Source organism: Microchirus variegatus (assembly GCF_963457635.1).
Source record: "Microchirus variegatus genome assembly, chromosome: 10".
Lineage (NCBI taxonomy): Eukaryota > Metazoa > Chordata > Actinopteri > Pleuronectiformes > Soleidae > Microchirus > Microchirus variegatus.
This window is the reverse complement of record NC_139811.1, coordinates 25,031,378-25,057,527: the sequence shown is the minus strand read 5'-3', so window position 1 is coordinate 25,057,527 and position 26,150 is coordinate 25,031,378. Positions and strand designations below refer to the sequence as shown.

General features: G+C 41.0%; 1 protein-coding gene across 1 annotated transcript; it reads left to right on the top strand.

Moving 5' to 3' along the window:
* Positions 1 to 11,988: 11,988 nt before the first annotated feature.
* Positions 11,989 to 25,469, top strand: rhbdf1a (rhomboid 5 homolog 1a; the record flags this gene model as incomplete). Its single annotated transcript, XM_083897010.1, has 16 exons — positions 11,989 to 12,119; positions 12,217 to 12,359; positions 13,910 to 14,017; positions 17,090 to 17,303; positions 18,439 to 18,645; positions 18,823 to 18,945; positions 19,788 to 19,951; positions 20,634 to 20,885; positions 20,963 to 21,074; positions 21,741 to 21,815; positions 21,921 to 22,082; positions 22,189 to 22,289; positions 22,384 to 22,447; positions 23,357 to 23,451; positions 24,827 to 24,902; positions 25,365 to 25,469. The coding sequence occupies exons 1-16, from the start codon at positions 12,003 to 12,005 to the stop codon at positions 25,467 to 25,469; spliced, it is 2,118 nt and encodes a 705-aa protein (XP_083753136.1). The 5' UTR covers positions 11,989 to 12,002.
* Between the last annotated feature and the right edge of the window lie 681 nt (positions 25,470 to 26,150).

Here is a 26,150-nt window from a genome sequence, read left to right as displayed (position 1 = left end):
CATCATAAATAGTATTATTAAGTATATGTGTGATATCATGATGCAACAGTTGTTTTTTCCCCACTTTTTGTTCTATAGGCCGGCCCCCTCTTGACCACAATAGATGCACATTGGTGCCCAGGTCATTTGAGTTTGAGACCCCTGGCCTATAGGTTGTGCTGAAGAAAAGGATATAAGACACTCTATATTGCACATTCTTATTGCCACTGTATATGCATTTTTACATAGTAAGGGATAAAAAAAACTCATCAGCGTCTTCGCTGCTGTATCAAATTCATAATCAATACCCGGCCCTAATCATAATACTGAAGTCTGAAAATTCAAAATTAGATACTTTACTTTGGTCGTTCTGGTTCTACTCGAAGCTGATGTTCTGGTTTGTGAACACAGCAGGCATTAGAGGAATTACACGTGTTGGTTTCACTCCTGCTGCCGCTCCCTCATATTGATTTCCTGTGCAGGATATTGCTGCATGATGAAAGTCTGTGTCCTGTGCTGATAAAATAACCTGATTGCAATTTTCTAGGACCTTGTCATATACTGTATATAAGGCTTCGGAAAAGAAAGAGAGGAAGGCGGGGCTGGCAGGTGGTACAATGGTGGGTGTAGATACTGCGATAAATGGATGCGGCTCATGTCATAAAACCCTGTTTTGTTGCACAGCTTTTATCAGAACGCAGCCGTTCCCCCCTTAGCAGGACAGCTTTGTTTCTTTTGTTGCCGTGTCCGTCTTCATATTTGCACTCCGCTTTCTTTCTTGAAATACGCCACTCGCTGTGGGATGGGGGCCATTTATACTTTGACGAGCTATTCCTATCTCTGGCACACACTCCCGTCCCGTCATTTGGTAAACACCGTCATGACAGCGAGGGAACCTGGCAGTGGACCTGACACAACTGTGTCGCTGCACACTGAAACCGCTGACACTGAAAGGTTAATTCTCCCTTGTAAAAATCCCACCGAGTGCTGACAGCGAGAGCTTAAGACCCGTGGAGCGTCACAGGGAAAGGCATGAGGCGGCTCAACCGACCGTCCACGGCTGCAGCCTGGAGGTCGACTGATATTTGTGTATCTATGGCCGATACCAATCTTGGTTCAATTAGCACCACCTGCGACACATGCTGCCATCAAAAGACACTGTCAGTTGTACAAATGATACCAAGCGGACTCGCATAAGAGAGTATTTTCATTAGTTGCAATGGGAGAAATGTTCGCTCGGAGCCCAGAGCGCCTCATGATGCAATATCAGCGCTTGTATAGCCTATTTTTTTATTATTTTTGGTGCACAATTCACAGTTTTCATTGGTGCATTAGCAGCTTGCATACTTAGTAACACTAAAGAATACAAGAAGATGCAATATGTTGTAATAACAATAATATGATAATAATATCTAGAGTAGATTGATGGCTGGAATAATAATAATAATAATAGAGCAAATGTTTGAAATAAATATTGCCTGTCTATTATTGCAGGCACAGTTAGGCTAATAATAATAAGTAATCTTCTTTCTTTTACTTCAAAGTATTAGTATATTTATTACCAAATTGGCTACCAAGAAAAATGCACTAAAGACCAGTGTACATGATCGTATATGATTCTTATGTATTACTTATGTATTATGACTGGCTACTCTGTGTCTTAGTGGAAAGCCCTGTATTGACCGGTATGAGGGCTGTAATGATACACAAACTGACGATTCGATTTAAAATTTAAAAAACATTTTATTTAAACAACATTTACTTATATAGCAACTTAATGTCACATTTAATAACAATATTTTGGAACAGATTGAACATAAATAAATAAAGAACCAAATATTTCTCTCTTTTCTGTAACAAAATAATACTGCTGAAAAATACAAAATCGAAAATGATCGATCAGACTGGGATTTGTCCCCAAAGCATGTTGGGAAGTTTAGTTCTTCATGAGAAGCAGTTTTGTTCCAGTGGAAATAACTTGTTTTGATAAACAGCAAAGGTAAGACAACATTTCTGCTTGTATTTATGGAAGTCAGTTGTTGCTCCTATTTTGGGGCTGGATCCGTGAATCTTGTTCGTAGAGTGATAAAAATCTGTGAATTCTCCACTGTTTACATAATCACGCTGACGCTCCGGTGCCGCTTTTCAATGTGGGCGCTGGAACGGGTTTTTTTCCGCTCCTGCTGGTTTGATCCATCTGTGTTTTAACTGTGTTTGGTGAACATAAGAATGGTTTATTTGAGCTTTTAGCTGAGTTTCTGACCTTTCTGTGGGTATGCAGCATGTCTGTTTGTTAAAGTTAGACATGGTTTTATGACGCTTTTGTCGCTGCGTCTGACGCTGCCCCCGGTACTGGGGACATCAGTAAAGAAGAGATTAATGCGATTAAAAAACATAACGCGTTAATGATGACTGTAATTAATGAATCACAATTAACGCAATAATTTGACACCCTTAATAAAAATAAGTTTGGTAGCACTAACAGCTCATATCATGTGGCTGACTGGAAAAATAACTTGGAGTTAGAAAGGGAGTTTCGCGATTCTGTTTTCTCAGCCACGAGACAGGTTCGTGGCTCTGAGTATCGCGATTTCGATTTCGATACACATATCGTTACAGCCCTAACCGATACCGATTCCCACGTTTGAATGTTGCAGCAACATTTATCGAGTTTCTAAGAACAAAAATGTGTAAATTAGTTCAAATTGGCCAATTGATAAATAGTACGGGCAAAAATTGAAAAATCGGGCCCACTGATGAATCGCTCTACCTCTACTCGAGACACGTTCCCAGTCACAGCAGCAGTGCAGCAAAGACCGGCACGGCACGGCGCAGCCCGGCATGCCTGACCCGCCACTAGCAGCCACTGTGACACTTGATCTGAGGGTCAGCTGCGTCGGGTATTTCTGATGTCTCTCCGTGTGTGTGTGTGTTTTTTAATGTCGTCAGGGCCGGTGTGGTATGACAGCCCGTCACATGGGGTCGATTCAGATGACGGCAGCTTTACTGGTGTTGGTTGCACTTCACACTTTGGCCTGTGTCTGAAATTCACAGTGTATTTTCTTCCCTGTGAGATTAGCAGAGAGAGAGAAAGCTGCGATTGCCTCCGACTCTCCCCCCTTCCCTTCCTCGTTATATCATCCGTGCGACTGTATCCAAATCAACTTCCACAACCGGTGAAGTCACCTTGTATTAATGTCTGTGCTGCAGAATAACACGTTTATTTTTAGCCGCCGTTTCTCCTCAGTGTAACTGTTCTCCTCACCCCAAGTGAATCATCAGAAGCTTTTGTAGTCGCACCAGCTTTTTACTTCAACCCCCTCGTGCCACGTGAAGATCAAAAGCATCTTCCTGCAGATCATTTGCAGATGGGCCTCAGATGCCTGCACGAGCTGCAGAACACACATGCCTGCAGGGTAACAATAACCACAAATGATTTATGTCCTGGGAGGTTGAATTGTTCAAACTACCGCTTCGAATAATGTCTTCACACTGAAATGACTATGACATCATTATTATGAAACAGCATTTATGGGAACTGTTGATTTAGGTTAATTTCACAATTTCTGAAATGTGCTGTCTATTTCCTTTCAGAAAATGTCTGATTTAATATTGAGGAGGAGAGACATAGAAGAAGAATATCTTCTATAATAGCTTCTATAGACTGAAAGGAATTGTTTTCCCCTCCATTGTTCCCAGTGTCAAGCTTCGCCTCCAGCAAGGAGTGAGTACGACACAATGGACAGTAGGAGCATTTATGTGTGAATGACTAACTGTGCGAGTATGAGGAAACCCAAACAACATGCTTGTACCACTGGGTTTCTAGGAAAACACTAATCGGTTAATCAGTCTGGAATCTGCTTTGACCAGAGGTTCTCAAATTTTTGTTTTCTCAGCCAAGGTCAAGGACCACCTACGAGATAAAAAGTAGTCTGTGGAACCCGTTTTGTATTTTCCTAAGAATAAATGACAGTAAATTGTTGACCTGGAAAGTAATCTGAATCCATTTTTGAATACAAAAAGAATTGCAGACTGGCCACTTGATTAGATCTAGACTACTGAAGTTCAAACTGAGCATCAGAATGTGGAGGAAAAGTGACTGGAAATGCAGCATGGTTGTTGGTGATTTTATTTCAGAAACAAAGGACCTTTCTCCATCTCTAGTGCTGTCAAAGAATAGTCAAAATGTTTTTAAATATCCAGTGAGCAGTAGATTTCTGGGTTTAAATCAGAGATAAATGGTTTGACATTGGATAGTTATCAGAAATTAGACCTTTTTTTCCCTCAGAAAACAGTTGTAGTCCCTGATCCAGGTAAACAATCCCCTTGGTCATTGTTATTGGACACATTGAGTGTCCTTCTAGTGTCTGCCCCAAGCCCAAGGATAAATGGGAGGGTTGTGTCAGGAAAGGCATCCAGAGTAAAACTCTCTGCCAAATCAAATTTGCAGATCATCTGCTGTGGCGACCTCAGGAGAGGGAGTGTTTCGACCCGAAAATGCAGAGACAGTGTGCTATTATAAACAATATTTATTAAAAGGTAACAAAGGATTGGTACGAGGCTAAGCGGGGAGTTAGCATGGGAGCTTGGGGAGTACGCCGATGCAGCTGTGCCGGGAAGGGAGAGAGTCAATGTTTGGTGAAGGGTCCAGCAGGGAACGAACGAGCAATGGCGAGTCAAAACCTGGAAGTCAGAACTTGAGTAATCACGAGAGAGACACTGAGACGTTACCACTGGAGATGACACAACGATCTGACGCTGGTGAACGGGCGGCTCAGGCTTAAGAATCCTCCTGATTGCCGATCAGGAGCAGGTGGGGAGGAGCCGCCGCAGGTGTAGCTGATCACCAGCGTCCTCAGTGAACGTACGTCAGCCACACCTCCTGCAGAGAGAGAGCAGAACAGAAACCCACACACGGCAAAATAATATGGATAGGGATGTGGGAGAGTGTGATTGTGACAGGGAGAAGCCCAAATGAACCTTTTGTTTCTATTATTTATTATCAGAAAACTAATCTCTAGTTCAAACTGGTTTGAAGCTGACACTTTTTGTGTGTGTAAACTAATGTTACTAATGTGCAATAACTACCTCAAACAGTTTGATACCCTTCCAGTCTGTATAGTTTCAACTCAAATTGGTCTTCAAGGTCCACATTTTTAAACTTTGCCCTGTAAGTTTGAGTAGATATCCAAATTTGAGATAAAACATAAAATAAGACAAAGTCTGCACCAAAGATGTTCTGTGATATTGAGAGGGAAACATTAAAAATTCTTCTGTTACTAATAATTTGAACCAGTGAAGTCAAAGTAGAAGAGAGAAAGAGGAGCAGCTACACTTCTCCATGAGGAATGAGGTATCCCATCTTCTTACTGCACAGATAAATGAGGTCACCCCTCATGACTCCACCCCTGCACGCTATAGGCAGCGAGTCCAGTTTTCCACTGTCCAGCCTTTTTTCTTTAGTAACAGATACTCTGTCGTTCACCTGAGGCCGTGGCCTGTCGCCCTCAGTGCGGCTGCAGTTCCTGCCTCAATGAGAGCCCGCAGAGAACACTCAGTACCCAGAAACCAGTCCAATCCTGCCCACAATGGTTAGACTTCATGTGGTTTCCTGTTCGTTGTCGCTTCAGCTCGGTTCTGTTCAGCCAGTGAGCTGGAGGAATGTGGATAAGGTATTCGCTGCGATTAAAACTGGCCCTGGACAGAGAGGATTTCAAGAATGCAAAAAATGACAATTAATTATTTGCAGGTAATGTGTCTTCAGTAGTTCAGGCCTGGTTTTGTAGTTCTTAAACAGTCGCGTAACTGTTTCTAAGGATTGTTGGAGGTGTTGTATCTGAAGAATAAAGCCCAATTTATACTCCTGTAAAGTGCTCTACGTAGGTTATGCAGAGTCTCAGCGTCGTCTCCGACTGCACAAAATATTTTGTAAGTGTCCGTCACTCCGTCAAGGGACAACGACCCCTACTGATCGGGCGGGAAATTGCAGCGCGTATCCGTCCACGGCGCAGAAGTATGAAGGCACGAGGGGTCTCCGTGGTTACGCAGTCGGATAACGCATTACGCAGTCAGAGAAGTATAATGTGGCCTTAAGGCACAGAATCTCATTATACGTCAAATAAAATACAGTTCAGTTTTGTTTTGTTTTTTTGTGTGAAAATCTGCTGTGTAGCAGGACGATTTGGTGGCGCAATGCTTCCCAACATACCCATGTCTAAAGCCCAACCCTGTCTTGTAAAATTTATGTTCCCACACACACACAAAAAAAAAACCACACTCTCAATTATGTTTCACAAGAAACCCATTTTTTTTCTCGTCCAGATTATGTTTGACATGTGGCCAATAGTAATATAGTTTGTGAGTATTTGAGGTGACAGCCGTGGTCATGGGGTGCAACAAAGACGTCAGAGGATCTGCTGTGAATACTTGCAGAGTTGGGAGGACATTTTGGTCCATGATACGTCGTCCCACAACACGTCCACAACACAGCACACAAGACCGCACATGAGCATGATCTTTTCTGAGCCCAGACAAGGGGCTGTTTGTGCTCAAATCTAACCAAATTCATAACCTCATTTCTGCCGTATGCATCACAAGTAGTCAACACATTATAGCACTGTAACTTATGAAATATAATAATGATTGTTGTTTTGTCCACAAATCAAAATGATTCAGTTTCATTTTTTGTTCTAAGGAGCAAAGAAACCCGGCAATATTCACTATTAAGAAGCCGTAAAGTGAGATAATTAAAATATCAAAATAGTTGACAATAATCAATCAGTAGAGATGTAAATAAGTAACTCTTATGAAACATTATTGAGTATGAGTTCAAGGAGACAAGGTTTTTAGTGCTTTATGTTCATGTCACATGCAGAGAGAGACTGGAGATTTTGAGGCAGCTCCAACATGGAGAGGAAAAAAAGGCAGCAGCCAAATTAATATTTTATTCATGATGAGTGACAAACAGGCCACACATGCTGCTCTTCTGGAGCAGCATGTGAACGACCTCGTCTGTGTTTCCACACAATAAAGGAAACATAATCAGTCGGACGACCCCCATCCATCCGTTCCAGGTGTTTTCACCTGCTCTGGTGCATGTGTTGAATGTGATACGTACTCAGAGCTCCTTTCACTGAGCCTTGTCCTCTGTTTGAGTTAAAGCCTCACCTGTAACAGCTGGCAGCACCTCTGTCATAAGCCGTAGCTTTTCTCTGCATGACTGGAGACCATTTACCAAGTGATTATATTAAACGATGGCACAGAAAACTTCTTTCTGCTCGAGTTAGTCTGCAGAACATAATACAATAGGTGGAGAGAGTGCAGGTTCTGTTTGTCAACCCTTGTAATTATGGTCGCTGCACATGGAGGGACACCAGTTTGTCCTCTGTGCTGTGTCCGCCTGTCTGTCTTCCCCCTAATGGAGAAGTGAAATGGCTTAAAATAACCCCCCAAAAACAATCCACGCCCTGCCGGATTGTCAGGGGCATCACGATTGTGTAGGAAGTGTTAGTTTCTCACTGGGACCAAAGAGATTGCAGGAAGCCAATCTCGCAGAGTCATGGGGAGTGGGTGTTTCCCCCCTCTATAGATGTGAATCTCGCAGTCAAAACAAATCATTTTGAGAAACTAGATTAAATTGTGAAGAATCAGAGCTGGGAATGTAAACACTTTGTGAAACTATTTCACGCTTCGTGTGATCACTTTGCAACATGGACAAAGCACGCTAAATCACCTTGAGAGCAAGATAAGATGGTGCAATGGGTTGAATAATTGTAATAGTTCCATTTCTCTGTGCTTTTAGTGCTTTTAGTTTTCTTCTACTGTCAGTCTTGACCATGAAGAGATAGCACGCTCTGTCGAGGGAGGGATAATCCTCCAGCCTGGACTGTAGCCAAATGTCTTCCCCCCAAAGAGATCTGCCTCTGAAGGTGTTTCTCAGACATGGACCAGCCTTTTTGTTAATCTACTGCAGAAATGACTGACATTTCGACTGAGAAATGAGTCAGTGGCTATTGTGGCTGTGACTGTGCTGTGCTCCAGCAAAAACACGAGTCACAGCCTTGTGATGGTTTATCTGCCGTGTTGTCTTTGGAAGACAAAAGAGAGAGACAGACTTCCACGGCCTGGTGGTCTTTTGTTTTGTGTCCACAGTGTGTGGGACGTAGAGTTATGTTTTGTCTCGCTGTCATTTAAAATCCGATGTTACAGCTTTGGATCCCATGTCATTTATGTTTGCTTCCAATGTGTGGGTTTCATCTGACGAGCGAGTGGATGGCGAGTAAAAGAGCAGCGCGGCTGTGGCGGCCTGTGAAAGGCAATTACATGCAGGGAAGTAGGAGATGAGTGGGAGACAGTAAGCAGGAAATGAGCCTAACTCAAGGAGCAGGAACAATGGAGGCTGTTTCATGTGTTTCCTCCCGTCGACTCTTCACTCTGTGGAAGCAGAGCAGCAACAACAGGACAGTCAGGAAAAGCTAAAGCGTGTTGATGTTTAGCAGGGAGGAAATTCTGCAACGTTTGCTGTCTGCTTTCAGCCCGGTGTGATCTGCAGCTTCTTCTTCTTCTTCTTCCCCTCTTCCTCTCCTTCTCCCCCAGATCTGTTCTGTATCAGAAGCCTTGCTGTTTGGACTAACAGCGAAAGTAATTAAATGTCAGGACTTTCAGCCCAGGGGCAGGAGAGAATGTTGCTCTTGCAGTAGCAAGTTGTGGCACAAGCCGAGCCACCGGTGTCACATTTGCATTTCCCAAATGTCGTCGGTAGCCGGAGAGATGAAGAAGTCTGTGAGGATTATTTAGTGGATTTACAGGCAGATGACTTTGTGGACTTGATATAAAACAAACCGCGAGTGAAGCTGCGTTGAGGTCACACATTGGCAGAGTGGATTGACTTCAGCACATCGCACTGCACTGGCCGTGGTCCAGTCTGCTCGGCTTATCCAGTATCACGGTCCAGACAATGTCGTTGGAGGTCAAACATCATTCAATTTAAAATGCTAATAGGTGCAGACGGTCAAACTCTTCCATTGGGGGAGGTGGTTGGATGTATGAGTTGCATGATTTCAAAGTGTACCCTGGCAGAACGAGCTTTTCCACACTTGCATACCCTAGCTTTAATGGACTATAATAAACTACCGTGCGTAATCACATCTAGTTTTTCTGCCTTCTTGCATCTCGAAAGGAGTAAAAAATGTTGATCTAGTAACATTTAACTGCCTTCCTTCTCTAAACTTGTGGTGAATTGAGAATTAGCTGTCAGCAACTCTCTGACCGTGTTTAAATGTGACCTCCGCTGCCCCCGAGCTCTGACTGAAGCTTCCCTTCCCTGCTGAAATACACTGACAACACATCCCATCATTGCTCGGGCTAAAACAGAAGCCTGCTCTGGCTTTTTGTTAAAAGGGCAACATAAAGCAGACTAGGTCAACGGCCACAGAGCTGGAGCTGTAACACAAGAAGTGAGGACGTGAGCATGTGTGTTCCTGCTCAAACCAAAGCTCCAAACCCCCGGATGTGACTTAATGACTGTGTGTGTGTGACGATGCCATCTTGTGAGGCATTTTTTTGAAAAACTGGAAGTGACAGGAAGGGACAAGAAAGTGAGGCGTTTGGTTTTGCAGCAGCTCCAAAACTGAGGATCAGCTTCTGTCATCTGTCTGCACAGGGTAACATGATTAAATTAACCCTTAAGAGAGAGTTTGTGCTATTCTGTTTTTAATTGTCCAGCCATTTCAGGCTGTGTTGAATGAATATAGCTCAAATTCATCGTCCTTAAATGATCCTGAAATGTTGAAGCTACCAAGCTAAAACTGACACATTTGTTCCTAGCGGCAAAAAAAGGTCACCTTGCCATTAATACAGCTGTAAAGATTGTATATATTAAAGGCACTATCTGTAACAATGTGGCCAAAAATGGTTACTACACTCAAAATCAAAACACTGCTGCGAGTCGTATCCACCTCCCACTCCCCCCCTCACTTCCAGAGTCGAGGTTGCCAGAGCGGTTAGCATAATCTCTGTCAGCAACGAGCAAGGAGCGAGCGTTTTATCAATCACACAATTCTGTTCTCTCAGTAAATATCAAGATGTATAATAAATTATGATAACGTTAGCTGTTGACTAGGGATGGATATATCCCTGCCGGCGCCACCGCGGACAGGTTCTGCCCGGAGCCACAACCCCCCCGTACCAAAGTGGGTATGGCAGCAGCCATCCGGGAGCGGCTGCCATACCCTTCGGTGCGTCAGTACGGCAGCGCCAAAACCGAGGGAACAGTTCAAAACACAGAACTCGACAATCGAGCTATGATGCTAACTTAGTTAACCAAGCTGAACTTACCTGTCTAGGAGAAGAGCCCATTCTGCATCCGTTTTGAAATTCCTCTCTCCACCGTTCAAAAGCATGTCCTATATAGACCCTCGCTTTGCCGCAAACTTTATCTTGGCGTTTTTGACATTCATACCGAGGTCTCTTAGGTTTCCTTTCGTTTCATTTCAATTGTAGCTACGTAACTGGCAACCCATGGCTGCTCAACCGCTGAGATTCTACCGACTGCTATGATTGGTAGACGGCGGTAGATGGCGCGTCATACCAAAACATAATTTCAAAACATAAACAAACTTTCCGGTGCGGAAAATATTTTTTTTAATGCAAATATTTTTTTTTACTAGTTTTGTTGGTGAGTTCAGTTTTTTATATGAACATTAATTCTTGTCCTCTGTGACATATTAGGAGCATTTTATGGCAAGTTGCTCTAAATTTATTACATAATGCACATTTGTTTCCACTATAAAACCAGTCAATCTTTTCATTTTTGACATGTTTCAGGCTGAAGTAGTTTTAACATTGACTCATTTAAAGTGGAGTGATGTGCACTGTGAGGGGAGTTCAGCGCCGCGTGGGAATAAAGTGAATGAAGGAAAAGGACAGGAAGTGAAGCAGCAGGCTCAGAGAAGTGAGGTTAGCCAATAAAACGCAGAGCTGCTGGTAACGAGGCTGCAGCTGCAGGCAGCCTGTCTGATGCCGACGTTTACTGTGCGCCTCCTGTGGTCCGCCGGCCCGTCACGGGAATGCACGCGCAGTTGTTAGACCCCGATGGACGTTTTGTGGAAACGATAACCACCGAGTGGGATTAAGTTTGAGTTTAACTGTAGAATTAAGGGATTATTTTTAAAACTGTAAACTTCCTCATTCCGACGCACAAGTATTTATTGCTTCTTCTTTTTTTGAAGGCTCTGTGAACCGTTATGTGAAACTGTAGATTGAGCTGGGTGGAACAGAAACATGTAAAGTCAACGACAGAGTTCTGAGCTCCCTCTTGTGCAATAATTCTCTCATTGTCGCATATTTGTGACTTGATTGGGTACAATTTGTATGGTTTTCACGTGTTTGTTGTTGGATGAAAGCCTTATTTGGTGAGCTTTATGTATATTAATGTCTCTCAACATTAGCCCATTTATCATTCATTAATCTGCTTTTCAAAATGGATAGTGACTAGTTTTTTCAAATTTTTGATATTGTGCTCAAATGAAAAATAAAAAAACAGATAACAAGCAAATTCCGTTTAGTCCAGTTTAGAGTTTGTTTCCATCTAACTCAATTTACGTGACCCAGATTGAACGATAAATTGTCTGCAAATGTCTAATTTTTCGGATTTAACATTTTCATCTGTCCGATATCCAATCCAGCAATTTTGACTAGTATCTGACCGATACTGACAGATACTGACCATACTGATTCCCATCCCTACTACAACCACACCAAGCTGTCTCACTGAAGAGGTCATGCCCCCTTGTGGCAAAAAATTGTAACATAATATACTGTACATACCAAATGAGTCTCTCACTCAACAATAAACATGAAAACTATACAAAATGTACCCAATTTGTGTGTGTGTGTGTCAGAAAATCACTGCTGCCATAACGTGTATTGCTCCAAACTAAAAACATTACGTTTGATTATGTTCTTTTATTGTCACTTATGGATGGTTTTCTCTGTGTGCAGCTGGCAGGCCTGGGACAGAGAACATGGCTGAACCACGGCGGGAGAGCACCAGCAGCCTGCAGAGGAAGAAACCTCCTTGGCTCAGGCTGGACATTCCCACCGCTCAGATGTCACTGGACGAGCCTCCCACGTTTGTTCAGGTGCCTTTTACTCACCAAATCCACCCTCTTTTTTTCTCTCTCTACACTCAGTCATTTTTTCATTTTGACTCTACTTTTTCTTTCTTTTCTGGTGCAGCCGGTGAAGAGGCAGGGGTTCCTGCGCAGCATCAGCATGCCTGTGGAGACCTCTCACTTTCAGTCACCGCCGCCCCGCGACTTCTTTGACACGCGGCGTCCCGTCTTACAGCGCCAGTCGTCCATCACTCAGACCATAAAGAGGTAACATTTGCTGTGTAATTCATGCTTCCAGATTATGAAGTTTGTTGGCTTTTGCATGTGTGTGATGTTAATCGTGTTTAAAGTGTTTTTTTTTCCGTTTTTTTAAAGAATTGAAACATGTTTTCTGATTTTTCAGCTTCTTAAATGTGCATTCTTTGCTCCATTTGACAAGGAAATCAGTAAAACTGAATAATTTTGGTTTGTGGACAAAATCGAGACATTTGAGATCTTGATTAATGGAGACAATAATCAACAGATTAATCAATTATTTATGAAAATTATCTTTGCGCTGATTCAACCGCTGATTTAACAGCTGTATCGATATTCTCATTGTTGACTAATATTTAAAACTATCAACCATAAAGATGACATTCGCTGTCAGACGCTGGTGTTAATCTGGATTAAAGTATGTTTACCAATGGAAAAAAATATTAAATGTATTAGTAGTTGAAATTAGGGTTGCAATGATTAATTGATTAATCAATTATTAATTGTCAAAATGATCATTAATTCCTGCTTTTTCAGCTTGCATGTGAATATTTTCTGGTTTCTTTGCTCCATTTGACAAAGAAATCAATAAAACTGAAAAATTGTGATGAGAATTGTTTAATAGTTAAATATTTTAACTATATTTATTTAAATATTTGTGACGATTTTCATAGTAAATACTTACATTTTTAAGATGGTTTTAAGATGCTGCATTTAATTGGCTCATTTAATTTGTTCATGAAATTAAATTGTTTTTTTATCATGAACATTTTTTGTGCCACAAAAGAACCACAAAAACAAAGAAAACATCAGTATCCGTATTTAACATTATTGTATTATCAGTTTTTGAAATAAGTGATGGACTTATTTTGAAACTCCGGTTGAAAGTAGTGATGTGATTTACAGCAGGTAGAAAACAGTGTGTGCAGAAAATGTGCAGATTATGGAATAATGTTTCAATTATGGCCTCAAAGGATTACAAAAACAAAATAACCGAAACAAAGCTATGATTATTACAAAACAGGGGGCTTTTATTCTGAAAATCATGCTTTTAACCTTTTTACAGTGTCTGATTTTTTGTCAAAAAAAGAACACAGGCATTCATTGTAATCCCCGGGTTGAACACGTAGCATGAGTAAAGATATATAACAATTTATTCTTAATTTAAGGTCAATCAAATCAAGATTTCATGATCGAAGCCACTTTTTTAGGTACAATAAATTATGGTTATTATTATTTTTCCCATAATGGAGCAGCACATTCCTATAAGAGACAGTAGATTCTGTGTGCGAGTGCATGTAAACAACGTTTCTATATACAGTATGTGCAGTGTTTCTGTTTCCAAACTTCAGTCGTTTCCTTTTAACAATGTAACGTCTGCCTGGTCACTTTTTCCTCATGTTTTAAATCTTAAACCTTAACTGCATGAACGGCTACAGCCCTGTCCAGCTGCACCTTTCCTTCTCACTGCCTTGTTGTCTTTTTTCTCTCCTTTCCTTCCTTCCTTCCTTCCGTCCTTGCCTCCTTGCCTCTGTCCTGCCTCCTGCTCTGCGTGGTCGCAGCAGCAGAAGGGTTCACTTTGAGCGGATTAACACGGTGCCAGTTAAGGGCCAGCGAGCTGCTCGCCGCGGCACCAGGAAACACCACTCGCTCTCCAGAACCCTGCTCAGGTACGGGTCAGGTGACAGGTGTTCATTGACGAGATTAAAGGGCCATTCTGTAACATTTAGGAGGGTTAACTGGCAGTGTTTAAAAACACTTTAAAGCTCCAGTGTGTCATTTCACAACACTACTAGTGTCGCCCTCACCTCACTCATGTTTCAGAGAACCGGGTTAATTCCTTAACCTAAAGTTCTCCCTTAACATTCGTTTAACCTCATTCATGTTTCAGAGAACCGGGTTAATTCCTTAACCTAAAGTTCTCCCTTAACATTCATGTTTCAGAGAACCAGGGGTAATTCCTTAACCTAAAGTTCAATTTAAACATTTGCTTCACCTCACTCATGCTTCAGAGAACTGGGGTTATGTCCTTAACCTAAAGTTCTCCTTTAACATCCTTTTCACTTCATTCATGTTTCAGAGAACTGAGGTTAATTCCTTGACCTAAAATGCTCGCTTAACATTTGTTTCACCTCATTATGTTTCAAAGACATTTTTTCTTTGTTATGTAAAAGTTACACACAACAGCTTTAGAATTAAAAATGTTTTTTTGAGCCTTATTTTAAGCTTTTTGTATGGCTGCCATTTTTCTGCTGCAGCCTGAACACACAAACTAGAAAATGTGTAATTTTGAAACAGACACTTTTATTATTCAAATGAAGACATATGTGAATCCAACTGTAGGTCCCTGTGGGAAAGGTATGAATGTTAAGTTTCACCATTAGGTGAAACTATCTCTTACACACTGGAACCTTTAAGATAAGGAAATAAATGAGTATTCTCCCCCCATGACATGAGGTCACGAGATTATCATCATCATTTCTCAGCAGGCAGCTGCAGCTGTGAGTCATGTGGTTGCCAAAAAGTTTTTTCTTTTTAAAAATGTGTCATATGAGGACCACGAAACCAGAAGCTGCCATTTCCCTGTCACAAGTTCCTCTTGAGTTTCTCTGAGTAATGACCCAGCCTTGTTTTCTTACACATCTGTCAATCAGAGGGAGAAAAAAAACCAAAAGCTGTTGCTTCTCACAGTAACATGTCTGTTAAAGCTCGCGTTGATCGTTCATCATCACAATCATCACACACTGAAATTATTTGTATGTTTTATTTATTCGTGAACATCAAAATCAACATCATGTGTTATACCTCACAATACTATGATAGACGCCAATGATGTCTAGCCAGAAATTAGCGAGCAAGTCATACACAAAAAATGACAAAGAAAATGCAGCCATTATTCACGGCTTTGATCAAGGTTCCCACGGTTCCTTGAAATCCTTGAAAGTTTAAAAAAGAATTCAATGTCCTAAACAGACATGCGTCTTTGAAAGTACTTGAATTTTGAAAGAAGAAAGAAGTTACATTGATATTTAGGTAAATGTCTCCCTTGTTTTGTTACGACGCCATCTTCTGTTTCATGCCGTGCATTGCTTAAAGGTGCATTATGTAATAAATCTAAAGCAACTGGCCATAAAATCCTCCTAATATGTCACAGAGACTCAGGAATAATGTTCATATAACAAACTGAACTTACCAACAACAACAGTACAGACAAAATATTTGCTTTTGCAGACTGCAAATCATGTTCATGTTTTGGCATGTGGCGCCACCTACCGCCGTCTACCAATCATTGCAGTCAGTAGAGTCTCAGCTGCCGAGCATGCCTGCGAAATGAAAATCCCAGCATCTCTGTCTCACCAAAGAAAATTACAAAGATTAACTTCCGTCCAAGATCCCAAGGACAATCAGTTGTCCAGATGCAGAGTGTGCTGCAAATCAATAAAAGTGGACACCATGGGCGAAGTGGCTCTTACAAGTTGCCCCTCCCATCTTAAGCTGCGTCTGTACATTTTGATCCTTGAATTTTAGGGAATTGGTCCTAGAAAGTCCTTTCAAAGCCCTTAAATTTGATGTCAACCAAGGTGTGGGAACCTTGTTTCAACCCTAGATGTACACGTCACATGCCAAATCTCATGGTCTCCGTAGTGGACATCTGCGTCATCGGCGTATACAGTGATCCAAGGCTCACACACCCTACTGTAAACTAGGATATCTGTAGTTCAGTGTAACTAGGTTGGTATACACTTTTAATTTAATCTGAATGCAAACACAGAAAATAAATATATCTATTTGTTTAGTCTTGTATAAAATGAGTTGTGTTGATAGAGGTAAATGCGTATTAGTGTTTGCTCTTTATTTACGTCATGAAGTTGCGTCTTCTGATCCTCTCTCTTTGTGCCCCCCACTGCCTTCTGTTAAAATCAGTGATACATTTTAATGGAAAACCTAGCAACTGGCACCTTTTTTAAAATCAAAGTCCGGGGTGAGCAGTAACAGAGAGTGAGACTGAGCGAAACGGCGAAGAGATTTTCACCTAATACACTGAACGTTGACTCTGCAACCAGTAATTAGTGAAAGAAACAAAACAAACAAGTTTTTCTTTGAAGAATGTTTCCACTTCCTCTTCCTGGCCTCAGGGCGCAGTTACACTGTTTGCTCTGGAACTTATTAGGACCTGAGCAACAACATGATTATATGTGCGTACGCATCATTGCAGGGAGTGGAGAGACGGGGTCACAAAAAAAAAAGCTGCATGTAAAATCCTCGTTCTCTGTGTTAATTGGATTGGTGCCTGCTAGTGAGTTAAAATGAGGAAAATGCAAATAAGCAAGACTTTTTGCAGCAGCAGCGGCGTCAGAACTGCGGTAATCCGCTGGTGTTCACTTTGAAGATTTCCCGTGTGACTATATGTTTCATACGTACAGTGGGTAAGGATTTGTGTGCACCTGGCAGCCTGTCTTTCCCTGATATAAACATGCCCAGACGTATTCCCCTTTTCTGCTCCTGTTACATACTATCTAAAGCACCTTTTGACGTCTTGGGGAGTGAGGCCTTATCAGTCTTGCATGTTTGCCGACTCACTCCTTTGTAAGCTTCACTGTGCGCCAGACGGGATTTAGAAATGGAGGGTGTTAAACGTCTGAGACCACTTTCCTTGCCTTGGTGTGTGTGTGTGTGTGTGTGTGTGTGTGTGTGTGAGTTTTGTGGCCCAGTACTCAAAGGTCAGTGTTTTGTGGCGTTAGGGGAACAGCTGACTGGTTTGGCGTCAGTAAGGACTGTGACGCCACCCAGAAATGGCAGCGGAAGAGTCTGCGCCACTGCAGCCTGCGCTACGGGAGGCTGAAACCGCAGGTGATCCGGGAGATGGACCTGCCCAGCCAGGACAACATCTCCTTAACCAGCACTGAGACCCCGCCTCCTCTCTACGTCCCCTCCTCTCAGCATGGCATGCAAAAGGTAGAGATGTCCCTTAATGTTCATGTTTTTAATTGCAATTAAATAAGAATTGAGAGATTTATTGGGAGTTTTGTGCACCCAAACTGCAGAGGTGGTTTAGTCTCTTCTGTAGTAAAATTATCATAATAATTGTCTTACTCATGTCACCTCGATATACATTTTCTTCATTAGTTTTATTCAGCATAGAAGTCAAGGAGGTCACGGCCTATTTAGCCAACGGTGCTAGTCATTAGTCGTATCTTGATTTTAAAGGCAACATGTGCAGATAATATTGTGCATCCCTAGGAATGTTATGACATTTTCTATAAATGCAAATCTGTAATATGCTAATTCTGTTTAGGCTTCATTTATCACAACACGATTTCAGTGTTAATGTGACAAATTAAATGTAATTTAATTTTTTTTTTTTTTTTTTTAAAGTTGGGCTAGATCCAGGTTTACAACTGGGTCACATTGTCTTTTTCTTTCCATTGCACCTTTTAATCACGTCACAACTTGGCAGGTGGAATTTTAGTCCAATCTTGGCATATACAAAATTTGAGCTGCAGTTTTTCAGATTATTGATGCTTTCCAAGGCACTTCTGAGCCCATCTGGCCAAGTCTGTCACTGTAGTCTGATTCATTCTTATATTACACCACCTGAGGGCTCGATGTTCACACACATTCAGCAGTAGAATTCCACCCTTGGCCTTTATGCACTATGATTTCTCCTGATTTTCTGAATCTTTTCACAGTATCATGTAAAATCATGAACAAATACAATATTTTGCAATCTGGTGCTGAGAAAAACTCACAAATTAGTGCACAAATTAGTGGAGGTGTGAATTTTCATCCTCTCAACTGCTATCAGTTAACCTGCTATTTGTGGAACCTTCCAGAACAGTGTTACTTCTGGACCTTTTTTTGAGTGCGTTACAGCTGTCCATTTTTTCTTTTTTTTAACGTTTATTTGAAATATACAAATAGTTAAAGTAAAAAAATATGGAATTATTTTCTTTTTATACTTTCATCTTCTGAATAAAGGTCAAAAATCATCACAACTTTCCTGAAAAAATTGGGGTTTGTAGATGTAAAACCGAATATTAATGACACCACTTTCTTTCTCACTGACACTTCTGATCCCGCTGCTCTCCAGATCGTGGACCCACTGGCGCGAGGACGAGCCTTCCGCATGGTGGAGGAGGTGGACGGCTACAGCGTGCCTCAGACCCCCATCACACCCGGAGCCGCCTCCCTTTGCTCCTTCACCAGCTCCCGCTCAGGTCTCAACCGACTGCCTCGGCGGCGAAAGAGGGAGTCTGTGGCCAAGATGAGCTTCAGGGCGGCGGCGGCATTAGTCAAGGTGATTGGAGACTCAAGACAGCATTTGATGAATGAATCAGGGAGCTTCTTGGACACTCGTGCATATGTTGCTCTGTTGGTATTTATTGCTGCTTTATGACGCTGTAATCTGCCGTAATGGAAACAGTGGAGTTGTAAACACATGTTGTTATTGTTTTTTCATGTGCGTGCTTCTCAGGGGCGCTCATTACGGGATAGCACTCTGCGAAGGGCCCAGAGACGAAGCTTCACTCCTGCCAGCTTCATGGAGGAAGAATTAATCGACTTTCCTGATGAACTGGACACATCCTTCTTTGCCAGAGTAATGTTTTTTTTTTTTCTATTCTTCTTGGGGTCCACAGTTCAACATAAACAATAAGAAACAGAAAAATATATCAGAGTAATTTAAGCCACTTGGTGGTAAAAATCCACAAAAACAAACAAAAAGCATAAAACTTGTTTCATGTTGTAAGTAGAAGTGATCAGAGGTGGAAAGTAACAAAATACATTTACTCAAGTTACTGTATTGAATACTTCTTTTTGTGTATTTTGTATTTTTTAAGTACAATTTAAAATCAGGATTTTGTATTTAACTTGAGTATCTATTGACTCAAGTATTGTTACTTTATAAATCCTATCCTTTAGTGAGTAATAATAATAATTCAGCACAATGAAGACCTACAGGGGGAAAATATACAGCAGAACCAGACCAATGATGATGTGATTATCACCAGCACTGGCGCGTGATCATAGAGTTCGTAAGATTTCGTGATGTAATATCCTGTGTCGCGCCAGGCGCGTGAGCTCCAAAATAGTTTGGGATTTCTGAGCCCTTGTCATATTTCTACTACCCTCACACCCCACACAAAGTAACTAAGTAAATTTTACTTAAAGTACATTTCAAATTAACTACTTTTTACTTCTACTTGAGTACATTTTCAGATGACTACTTTTACTTCTTCTTAAGTAATATCTCATCAAAGTATTGGTACTTTTACTTGAGTACAATATTTTAGTACTCTTTCCACCTCTGGAAGTGCAGTATCAACCTTCTTCTACTTCAGACGGACGTGCGTTGTCATTTTGCTGCTGTCACTGTTTATTCCCATCTTTTCGGATCAGTTTTGACTTGCTTTTTTCTTGCCTGCCGTGTTTCCTCTGCAGGACGTTCTGATGCACGAGGAGTTGTCCACGTACACGGACGAGGTGTTCGAGTCGCTGTCGGAGGCGGGTCAGAAAGAGGCGGAGCCCAGCAGCAAGAAGGATGAGACGGAGCTGACGGGCAGCGCGCTCGATAAGACGGAGCTGGAGCGAAGTCACCTCATGCTGTGAGTTCCAGCTCCACTATAGTCTCAGTGTTTGTTACTGAAAAACGTCTTTTTATGATAAGGACAGTAGGAGACAACGTGAATTGATCTTTGAAGCAGCTATTGAATTGTAATGTTAATACATTCATATTAAATTAATACAAGAATGAATGATCATAGAGCAAAATGTCAGATGTACAATTTTAAATCCTTTCCTTTTGGTTAATTGAATCATTATTGTTATAATTAGACTCTACCTAATATATTTTTCATTAATGATTCAAGTGTCAAGTTTTTTTGTCCAAAAAAGTACCAAATAACACAGAATAGAAAATAAAAACATTAAAGTTATATTTTCTTGGTCCTATTAGTCATATAGAAAATTAGTTTAGTCCCAGATAACAGATGACTATAATGTTATTGTAATATTATATATTTATATTATATCAATACCCATGTTGTTGTGCATTTCAATACTCAAAAAAGTTTAAAAAGTTTACTTATTTTGGTTCAATTACCTTTTATAATACTGTTTATATGTTTTTTGTTGGCAGTTCTTGTAAATTTGATTCAGAGCTTAATATTTTCTTTCTTCTTCCCTTTTTATACATAAGTATTAATAGGCTGTGAATGAAGTATTTCTTATTCTGATTGTGTTCAGTATCATTATCATCATTAAATGTCTGTGTGTAACTCCTCGCAGACCTCTGGAACGTGGGTGGCGCAAAGCCAAAGAAGGAACCCCCGGACCGCCGAAGGTGCCGCTGCGGCAGGAGGTGGTGAGCGTCAACGGGCAGCGGCGCGGTCAGCGCATCGTCGTCCCTGTCAAGAAACTCTTCGCCCGCGAGAAGAGGCCGTACGGACTGGGGATGGTGGGGAAGCTCACCAACCGCACATACCGCAAACGCATCGACAGCTACGTGAAGAGGCAGATAGAGGACATGGACGACCACCGGTGAGTTTTGGACAATGCTGAGGGACGACGAGTGACCGCTGCTGTTTGTTTATCTACTTCCTCTTCTGTGTCTGCAGGCCTTTTTTCACGTACTGGATCACCGTTGTCCATTTGCTCATCACTATCTTGGCTGTTTGTATCTACGGTATCGCACCGGTGGGCTTCTCCCAGCATGAGACGGTTGATTCTGTGAGTCCACAATTGTAAATTTGCTGTTTTATGGTGCATGTTCTGGATGCTCTGGGTTCTCTGGTTACCTCCCACAGTCCAAAAACATGTAGATATGGGGAGTAGACAAAATCGGACACTCTAATTTGGCCATAGGTGTGAATGTGAGAGTGATCGGTTGTGTTTTTAGGGTTTTATGGCAATTTCTCTAGAAAAACAACATTTCTGTCCAAAATTTTTGATGCCAGCAAAAGATGTAGCACACATAAGGGCACAAAAATGGACATACTCCTCTGGTTGGACAAGAAACTCACAAAGTAGGACAGAAGTAGCAGTCAGTCAAAAACACCTTGTTTATTGTGGGGTTTTTTTGTTTGTTTTTTAATTGTTTTCATAGTTTTTGTACTGCAGACTGCAAACAATTCTCTTTATGGTGTCATGTATCTTGGAACTAGGGCTGGGCAATACGGCCAAACACATTATCATGACAGAAAAGTTTCTAATCAGTCAATATTGATCATTATTGTGAGAAAATCTGAGTTATAATAAAAGAACTCGTCAAACAGATAAACATTAAACAAACATTTAATCCCATTTATGTATTTTCTTTTCACAGTGTGTAATGATTTTGAATAACACTTTATCACAATATTGTTGTTGAATTATTGTTGAATTCTTCCGTTTCAGGTTTTAAGAAACAAAGGTGTGTATGAAAATGTCAAGTTTGTGCAGCAGGAGAACTTCTGGATCGGGCCGAGTTCGGTGAGCAACTTTTATCCGTGTCTTGTTCTCCGCAAAACTACACCAAACTCGTGCAGTTTTTATAATAAATTCTCCATTTACTTTCTATGATCTGTACATTGTTAGGAATCTCTGATCCACTTGGGGGCCAAATATTCTCCGTGCATGAGGCAGGACAAGCAGGTGCACGATCTTATCAGGGAAAAGCGAGCCGTCGAACGCAACTCTGCTTGCTGTGTGCGCAACGATCGCTCTGGCTGTGTCCAAACCTCAGAGGAGGAATGCTCGGTGTGTAAACGCGTCCGCGTCCTTGTTCCTTGCTCCTTTTGTAATTCAAACACAGATCGAAAGCCGTCGGGTAATCCCTTCTCTCTTTGCGTTTTTCTATTTTTAGAGCACGTTAGCCGTGTGGGTGAAGTGGCCGAGGCATTCCAGCACTCCACAGTTTAATGGTAAAAACCGTCAGTACGGCTCCGTGTGCCATCAGGACCCCAGGTACGACACGTTACAACATCCTCCATTTGTAGTGAAGAGTGTCTTTTAACAGATATTGGTTTGTAACATACATGTTGTCGTTGTCTTGTGATAGGACATGTCTAGAACCCGCCTCGGTACCTCCACACGAATGGCCTGATGACATCACAAAGTGGCCAGTGAGTAAAATGAATATCTGTGTGGTGTTGAGACATTAAACAGTCGTCATAAATATGACACGGGTCATTGGAAGTGCATGAATTTTGTGCAAGAAGGAAGTTAAGTTGATATTTTTCTAAATATTTGTTACAATGGCACCAGGCTTGGGGAGTAACGGACTACATGTAACGGCGTTACGTAATTAGGATACAAAAAAAACAGTAACTGTATTCTGTTACAGTTACAGAAAAAAAAGACGAAATCAGATTACAGATACATCTGGAAATGGGATTATCAGTTGGATTACTTGCCCCAGTTTGTCTGCACCAGATGAGGCAGATGAGGGGGCACTACCACTTTTTTATTTATGTTCCTTTGTTTTACTTTTAAATGTGACCATTGCATGGCTAGTTTTAAGATTGACCGGCCAATTACTTAATTATTATTTAACTTAAGTGAAAACAAAAAAACATTTCATTTCAAGAGTGTGTCTTTTTGTAAGACTCTATAGTTGGTGTAAAAGTATTGTTAATAAATGTCTTACAGTAACACATAATGGTCATAATTTAAACTTGTGAAATGTACTTGAATTTGATATGGACCAATGTGTGGGAACCTTGATTAAGAGACTCAAAACTAAACTGAATACACTCGAGAATTACAAATGAAATGAATGAATCAAAAACTAATTATGCCTGATTCAAACAAATTAACCCAATTCATAAACACTTGAATGATTCATTTAATCATTCAAGTTTGTCCGAGGTGGTTCGCGACACATTTCTGAACGATTGTGATTAAGTGTTTAGTTGCGATCATTTTGACAGGAATTGCGGTTTCGATATGATTGGCGATATCAGAGGGAATGGTTCTTCACTTTCAAATCAAATGTGAAGGATTCACTTTTTCTTCTGCTCTGATGTTTTTAGATTTGCACCAGGTTCAACACAGGGAACCACACTAACCTGCCTCACATCGACTGTACCATCACAGGCCGACCCTGCTGCATCGGAACCAAAGGAAGGTGAGGAGAACATGGTGTGAATGGACGCCTAATTAAACACGAGGATTTCAAACTTTTTATACAAGCAAGAGATAAGGTGTCTCTTATTATTATTATTTCATTTATTAGTTGTGTCATTTTCTCTGCACTATAGTCAAAATTTTCACAGGAGGCAGATAAGGGTGAATTCCAATTCCTTGCTTAACCCTCAATCTTAACCCTCAATCTCAAAAATGTGTGCTCCCTCTAGTGCAAGTGCTGTCCTGATTCTCAGAAAAATTAAGTTGAGGGGTGAGTTTAAGGGCTGTATCACCCTCAATATTGAGATTTTCCGAGACCACCCTTGGGAGCAAGGGCTACCCAGAATGCATTGCGTGTTTTCACATAAGAAAGATGGCGTCGAAAGCAGCGAAGCGAGTGTGATACAAATTAAGTATTTTCTTTGTTAATAGAGATATAAAAATGATGAAAATCATTGTATTATCTTAGTTTAGGCCCATATTATGGATTACTGACGTCATTGTTGCGTAACATTTATTTTTATTTTACGATCTTTTGTCAATAGCCGTCCGGTGCGCACACACGATCGTTTGCTATGGTTTACTTTTCAATAAGCCGTGGTGTGTGGTAACTGTCAGCTGAATATGTCCGTGGTTGTGGTATTTGTATGAGTATCATCTTATAACTAACTGACAACCTAATAACTTGACTGAAATAAAATAATAAATAAATAATCGTGGCGTAAATGTGTTCTTCTTCTTCTTTTTTGGAGTTGACAGACTGGACGCAGCTTTCGCGTTATTCTGCCCCCTACAGTCTGAAGACGTATCTGCATTTAAGGGGTGTCCCATTTCTAAGTGACAAAATAACCCTCAACACTTGGTTTTGAGGGCCAGTTAAGATTAAGGGTTGAGCTTGAGGGTTAAGATAGGAATTGGAATTGGCCCTTATTCCCAATAAAATAATTTGTTCTCTCTTCATCCTTATATCTTCCTCACATATACATCACACACTGGTATAGTGAAATAAAGTCAGACTATTCTGAGATTAAAGTCAAAATTATGAGAAAAAGTCAGAATTTGAATAAAAAAAATCAGTCAGTTAATCTAGAATTATGAGGAAAATCTCATGCTGCTTTATTTATTTATTTCTATTTACATGTGGCCCTGATCCTCTATCCTATTATTATTTAATTTATTATACATGTTTTGTTATTTGTTTAATTTCCTCAGCTCCCTCCTCGATCACATACCCTGATATATTCAGTTGAACAATATTTCAGATTTTCTTCCAAGTACCAACTAGAGGAAGCTCATGTACCACTGGTGGTAAAAGCATCCACAGTTTGAGAACCAATGGGTTTTTACAAGACCACTAACTGCTGCTTGTGTTCTAGGTGTGAAATCACTTCCCGGGAATATTGTGACTTCATGAAGGGCTACCTTCACGAGGAGGCCACTCTCTGCTCTCAAGTGAGTATCTATCACACATGATTGCGCACAAATGAGACGTTTTGTATTTTATTTGATTATTTTCTTCCAAAAGCTGCTGTTTTGTCCTCAGAAGTCATATTGTGCATGTTATTTGAGATATTAAAACATGCTGGTTTAGAGCTGCGTATAATTTCAGTTTCATCAATCCTGCTTCAGATTCTGCTTATCAGGTCTTATCGATTCAGATTTTAGATTTCCAGTAAGATTAAGGCAACAACAACAACAACAAATGAAAGGAAACATATGTGGTAACTAAAGTTAAATCAGTGTATTTTATAGGCGTAAACAACAATTAACTCAACTCTCAAACAGCTTTTTCTTAGTGGTACCTGGTTTTTGCCACATTCTGTTTTTTGTTTCAGTTCAGATTCTGGAGTCTGAGGGTTTGTTGTTGTGAGTTTATGACTGAAGGACATTCTCTTGTCTGTCTTTCCACTGCAGGTGCACTGCATGGACGACGTGTGCGGACTGTTGCCTTTCCTCAACCCTGAGATCCCAGACCAGTTTTACAGACTCTGGCTCTCACTCTTCCTGCACGCCGGGTGAGTGGGATATTTAAGTTATAAAAGGAACCTCAATATTATCTCTCTCTCTGCCTATGATTCATCCACTCATCCTTTGAGGGCCGCAAGTGAATGAGCAGATTTTCCTTCATTTTACTTGAACAGTGTTGTTTTTGACAACCATCTTAGATTTAGGTCCCAATACCTCCCCTAACCATACATTTTTCCCGTAATCATTTTCCCCTTGCCCTGATAATCAACCCTCAAAATGTAGTGAGCTCTGATGCTGGCTTAAAAAGAAGTGGAAGATGGAATTACTCATGATGCTTTGCGAATTCAGCGAGCTGGCTGCTATTTTTAAAAAAAAGATGGCGGCCACATCTACCGAGGAACATTTCGTTGTAATATATTTTCGCAAATAAGCACGTTACAATGTCGAATTATGTTGGAATATGTTGGTTTGATATACATCCAAAGGACCGCTGAGCTTTGAACACTAATGTCAGAAAATAAGTGACGATTTTTGTAAGCATTAAATGACTTTCCAGCATTTAATAGGTGCACAGTGTTCTCACATCTTGTTGGAATCGTTTTATTGATGTTCCAAACTGATCTTGGACAGACTCTAAGCGGGTATAGACAGGCGCGTGCTGGCCGCAGTTTTTGCATGCGTCATCACAACATCGTTTCGCTGGTTACGATATGTGTCCAGCCATGGCAAAAC